At 29.8% G+C, this 6413-nt stretch overlaps 1 protein-coding gene across 1 annotated transcript; it reads right to left on the minus strand.

Moving 5' to 3' along the window:
• Positions 1-1362: 1362 nt before the first annotated feature.
• Positions 1363-2260, minus strand: LOC131600305 (MLP-like protein 328). The gene is made up of 2 exons (XM_058872489.1): positions 1969-2260; positions 1363-1846 (listed from the first exon to the last, which is right to left on the minus strand). Exons 1-2 carry the CDS (start codon positions 2156-2158, stop codon positions 1590-1592), a joined length of 447 nt encoding a protein of 148 aa, XP_058728472.1. The 5' UTR covers positions 2159-2260; the 3' UTR covers positions 1363-1589.
• Positions 2261-6413: the final 4153 nt, after the last annotated feature.

A 6413-nucleotide genomic window follows, 5' to 3' on the forward strand; every position in this document is an offset into this window, starting at 1 on the left:
GCCTTATTCTGCTAACAATTCTGTCGATTAAAGGCAAGTAGTGCTGAACATTAAGCTTTTTACTTGCCAAAGGAATACCAAGATATCTTATAGGAAGTTGGCCTTCAGTGTATCCTGTTATCTGGCTCACTTTTTGCTTAATGTCAGTGTCCATCCCCCCATAGAATGCCTTGCATTTCTTTGGGTTGACAATTAGACCTGTAGTATCAAAGAAGACTTTAAAAGCATCCAGGAGCAGCTCCACAGATTAAACATCACCTCTGCTGAACAACAATACATCATCAACAAAAGTAAGGTGAGTAATATTCAATTTTTTGCACTTACTGTGGAAGTTAAATTTTGTGTTCAGTGTCATCTTATTCAAAACTCTATTCATGTATTCCATCATTATCATAAAGAGTAAAGGGGAGATTGGATCTCCTTGTCTTATGCCTATTTTTGCTTCCAAAATATCAGAGTATTCTCCATTCACATTGAATCTATAGCTCCCAGAAGTCATGCCTATCATTATCCACTTGATGAATTTTTCAAGAATCCCCATTTCTGCCATGACAGTCCCCAAGGAAGACCAATCAACCATGTCATAGGCTTTTTGAAGATCTATCTGCAACATACATCTTGGGGTACCTCCCTTCCTATTATACCCTTTCATCAACTCAAAAGCAAGCAAAATGTGATTATGTATCACTTACCCTTTCAGGAAGGCTGTCTGGCTGTGATGAATAATCTCATGGAGAATGCTACCCAGTCTATTAGTCAGGATCTTAGAAATAATTTTGTAAAAGGTAGTGCACCCTGTAATAGGTCTGAAATCCTTCACCTCATTTGCTTGATCATGTTTAGGAACCAGAGTGACAACAGTGCTATTAAAAGCTTTGAACAGTTTCCCTTTAACAAAGAAATCTTGAACTGCAGCAATCACATCTTTTTTAACAGTGTTCCAACTAGCTTTAAAGAATTTTTCTCCAAAACCATCTATTCCAGGTGCTTTACAGTCCCCAACGCCCTTTAAAGCTTCCACAATTTCATCCTCAGTCACATTTTTGTCAGGAAATGTCTTTGGTCAGCTGTTATTTGTTTCCCTCTCCTCAAAGCCTCATTATCAACCTGCTTCAGCTTCTCTTCTCTAATTTCCATTAGCTTTTGATAGAAATTCATAACTTCATGCATAATATCAGCCTGATCTGTTACAAAAGTGCCATCTTCCTTCTTTAACATTTTCATGCTTCTATTCTTATGTTTAGCCTTCACAGTTGCATGAAAATAGGCACTGTTTATAAATCATAACTTTAAATTAGAAGAAGTTCTAAAAACAAAATTTATTTTACTTTAGAGCAACTAAATATATCAAAAAATGTTCCAAACATAAAATCAAACTTAGGCTAATAAATCTAGTGGATCAGACAAACACACAATTCAAGTGCATCATGCATACATAAACACATAACTCAATATAAAGATCGTTCAAATTCTTATTTTACACTCTCCTATAATTACTGAATGATTTTAATGTGAGTTTCACAAAAAATCATCCGTATAGAACACACACATAATTTTTTTTTTTAGGAAATTATGTATTAGAATACAGATTAACCAGCTTTAACTAAGTTTCCATCAAGATCTCTAACAATATTAATAATAAACTGCTGGTATTTCCTTGGAGGTAGGGTCTCATCATTAATCTTCTCATATTCTATTCTCAACTTTAAAATTTGATTCTCCACTTTCACAATGGCCTTGTAGCTTTTGTACAACTCCAACACATTCCCTCCAGCAGCAACATAAGTTATAGTCATATTCACTTCATCCACTTCAATCCTTTCCTTGAATATCTCCTCCTTCCCTTCTGCATTAATTTTCAACACAAAAATATTGATGTATGAGTATAATATTTTTGCCGATTGCAAGTATAAATTAAGTTCGAAATCTAATCATACATAATAATAGTGATAATAATAATTAACAAACCTATGCTAAATTTCCAAATCTTGATTGAACCAGGAGTGTTCCAATCGCCTTTGTGAATCTCAACACCATGCACGTTTTCGCTCTGTGCTTTATTTGGAATGTGTTGGCTTTGGCTCTTGAGGAAGTTATAGAACTTTTGAGGACATGATTTGAGTTGTACCGTTGTCTCAAGGACACACAATTGAGCCATGACTTCAGAGAAACTCAAATTTACTAAAGATATACTCACTGAAAAATTCAAGCTCTTGAGTTGTGGAATACTCTCTAATCTGCTTGCTACATATTTATAGTTGTAGATAATGTTATTGGATATATACCGTCAGAAATTTAGTTTGATACTATACTACAAAAGAGAATAATTCAATGCTGCATTTTAATTTAGTTCATTGTCTAGAGAATTTGTGCATCTGTCAAAAAGAAGAAAAAAAGAATATGTACTTTGAGAATTTTACTAGTTCCACTTCAACCACTTGCAGAAGAATTTTCCATTTCAGAGCTCGCATACAAAAAAAGGTAACAGTGATCTTATATTCTCAACAACAAAAATGGCAGGCATACGTGGGTGAAGCGCACAATAGATAAAGTTAGTATTTTGATATTCAAATTAAAGTTAGGATTCACAAGAGTCCATAGACAATTATTTTGATGCATTATAAGATTAGTTTTTGAAAAGAGAGTATGTAACAACTTGTTTTTTTTTTTTTTTAAATAAGCAACTCTTGTATTGATAGAAAAGAGCACTGGGGGTGCTCTGAAAACAAAACAACAACCAATTAACCTACAGATTCACTGACACAAAGCAGGATTATGTAACAACTTGTTGTCATGAGAAATTTGATATTTAGCCGACTAGTTATGAGATACTTGTTTGTTTGTTTGATTTATTGTTTGTTTACTTGATAATATATATAATATGTAGTGTAACTTCAACTTGTAACAATGATCCCTTTTTCACTAAGCATTATGTTAAAAAAAAAATGTTTTGGGTAGATTACCTATTATGGCGTGAATATAAGCTGAGAAATGTAATCCGCTAGACTTTGTGAATCTCATTAACATTTTGCTTGAATGGTTAACTTCTATTGCACTCCTTTATATAAGTTTTGCATGGTCATGCATGGATGTGCATTATCCTCATAGCCATGCATTCTACTTGTATGGCTCTTTCATGTTGTCATGCACACATATATATTATTCTACATACACCTATGGTATTCTACATACATCACATATTTTTTTTTTAATACTCCTACAAAATCAAGAAGGGTTATATGTCACGACTTTGAGTTAGGTCCGCAAATCTTGAAAAGTTGCAGTATCGAGGGGTTTGGTTAGTGTGTCTGCAACTTGAACACTAGGGACATGGTGAATCTTCAGTTTCTTAGCAATAACACGTTTACGAACAAAGTGGATTTTCAATTTAATGTGTTTGGTCCTAACATGGAGAATTGAGTTATAAGAGAGCATCACAGCACTTAAGTTATCATAAAAGAGTGTAGGAGACAGAAAGAAACCGACAACTCAGCTATCCGCAACAATTTAAACGTGGTGTGAGCAAGAGCATAATAATCTGTTTTGGTGTTGGAACGTACAACTATGAGTTGCTTCTTAGAGAGAACTTATTTCTATTGCGGTAAGACCCGACACTAGAAGAGAAACTGTCTAAAGTATCTAGAAGATAAGAAGAATGGAGTGGAGACTTCAACTTCATGTATTTTTGTTATAGAAATAAATTTGCCTACTTCTGCATCATGGATATTGGATACTGAATGGGGTTCTCACATTTGTACTAATCTGCAGGGGCTAAAAAGGAGTAGAGAATTGGCCAAAGGCGAAGTTGATCTACGAGTTGACAATGGAGTAAAGGATGTTGCTTTAGCCGCAGAAATTATGTATTGACTTTACCTAGTGGTTTAATATTTCAGTTAGAGAAGTGCTATTATGTATCTATAGTTTGGATGAATTTTCACTACAAGAAAAGGGCTCCCTAGCGACATATATTTGTGACGTGTTATTCACGTGGGAAGAAAAGGACTGTTCTGACGTGAATAACACGTCGGTATGTTATTTTAATCATTAATATTAACAATTACGTATTCACATGGGGGGTCAGAAAAATATGAATTTAAAAAAAACTTGTGAAATGCTTTCCACGTCGCAAAAGATAAAACAAAATTTTTAAACTTAGAAATCTGTAAAGTCTTATGGTGGAAAAATAAAAAATTTCAAATTTTTAATTGTGATGTGGTTTTCACGTCGGAAGCCTTTAATGCTGACTTTGAATTGACATGCGCAGGCTTTGGCAGGTGAAGATAGATTGGCAATTCAAAATTTATTACCGTTGGCAGCTTGCGACGTGTCTTCCCAATCAGTAATTAGCGACGTGAATTGAATGACGCTGCCAATTATACCGTTGGCACCTTGCGACGTGTCTTCCCAATCAGTAATTAGCGACGTGAATTGAATGACGCTGCCAATTGGACCGTTGGCAGCTTGCGACGTGTCCACCACGTCAGTATGTACCGTCTATTTTATCACGTCGCTAAATATTCAATATATTCTGCATAACAGACGCTTCCCCCTTCTTCATTTTCTCTTCCTCTCTTCCTCATTTCTCATTCTTCCTCTCTTCTCTCACACTGTATTTCTCTCTTCCTCTTCTCATTCTCTTCCTCTTCTCATTCCATTCTCACACCATTTTTGAAGGTATTGATTTATTTAGTTTATTTATATTTTATATTTTATATTTAGTTTATTTATAATTTGTATTGATTTATAATTCTAACTTATTTTAATTTTTTTATTCAAGATTTTGAAGATTGGAGGAGATATTATAAGAATTGGACTTGAAGATTGGAGGAGATTAGAAGATTGAGGTATTTTTATAATTTTAAATCTGATATTTTGAAGTATATTTTTGTGTTATATTTGTGTTAATAGATAAATATTATATTTTTTCTGTAATATTTGGATATATTAATTAGATTATTGAATATTATTAGGTTAATGTAGTATGTAATATTTGTGATAATTGTATGTTTTTTCTGGAATTTTTGTGATATATTAATGTAGTATGTAATATTTGTGATAATAGATAAATTGTATGTTTTTTATAGAATTTTTGTGATATAAATTGTAGGTTATGTAGTAATTTATGGTAAATAGATATATTTATGTTTTTAATAAAACATATTATGTTTTTTATTAAAACAAATTTTGTTTAATAGAGATAATTTTTTTGTTTATGGTAATATATATATTTTTAATCGAAATATAATTTAGTAAAAAAGAATATAATTTAGTAAATCGAAATATATTTTGAAATTTATAATATTTAGATATGTTATATTTTTTGTAAATAGATATAATATTATTAAACATAATTTATATATGTAATTTTTATATGTTATTAAACATGATTTATATATGTAAGTAATGATATCTAATTAAACATAATTTATATATGTAAATTATATAGACAACATTTATATTATACAATTTTTTTTTAAAGTTTAATATTTATTATTTAATGAAAAATAGAAGTTTAATATGTATTGGAAAATATAATATATTTTAAAATGGTAAAAAGAAATTTTAATATGTATATAGTATGTTATTATGTTAAAAAATGGTAAAAAAAATATAATATTATATTAATATATATTGGAAAATAGAATATTTTTTAAAATTGTAAAAATAAAATTTATTATATATTTGTATATGTTAAAAAGGTAAAAAGAAAATTTAATATGTATATAGTATGTTATTATGTTAAGGTAAAAAAAATGTAATATTATATATATAGACAAAAGTTTTATTATATTAGGGTATAAAGACATTTTATATTATATATATTTTTTTTACATTTTATTCATATTTATATTTTTATGTAAGTTATTAAAAACATAATTTATACATTCTATTTTTTTAAAAGAATAAAGTTTATATATTATGTGAGAATATTCTTGTTATATGTTATAGATTTTGTATAATAGTAATATATATATATATATATATATATATATATATATATATATATATATATATATATATATATATATATATATATATATATATATATATATATATATATATATATATATATATATATATGAGAATATGTTATATATTATGTGAGAATATGTTAAATAAAAAAGTTATATATATAGTTTACATAAATGTTATAGATTAATTAGTGTAATGATTGTACAAATATGTAGTATGGAATATTATCTATACTATCGTAGTTGGATGTACGATAGATTGGAACCAGGAAGACGTGCACTTAAACCAAATTTCGTAGAAGGAGTTGATGGGTTTATCAAGTGGGCATTTGTTCAGGAATGTTGTCGAAGTGAAGGGGGGGTTAGGTGTCCTTGTCTTAAATGTGAATGTAGACGTATAATTAGTGATCCAGAGGAAGTAACACGTCATTTGCATAGAAG

The sequence above is a fragment of the Vicia villosa genome, linkage group LG4, assembly GCF_029867415.1.
Source record: "Vicia villosa cultivar HV-30 ecotype Madison, WI linkage group LG4, Vvil1.0, whole genome shotgun sequence".
Classification (NCBI taxonomy): domain Eukaryota; kingdom Viridiplantae; phylum Streptophyta; class Magnoliopsida; order Fabales; family Fabaceae; genus Vicia; species Vicia villosa.

Coding starts and splice junctions, on each gene's coding strand:
- LOC131600305 (XM_058872489.1), bottom strand. CDS start 2,158: ATGGCTCAATTGTGTGTCCTTGAGACAACGGTACAACTCAAATCATGT. Junction 1,847..1,968: donor GATTTGGAAATTTAGCATAG/GTTTGTTAATTA, acceptor AAATTAATGCAG/AAGGGAAGGAGGAGATATTC.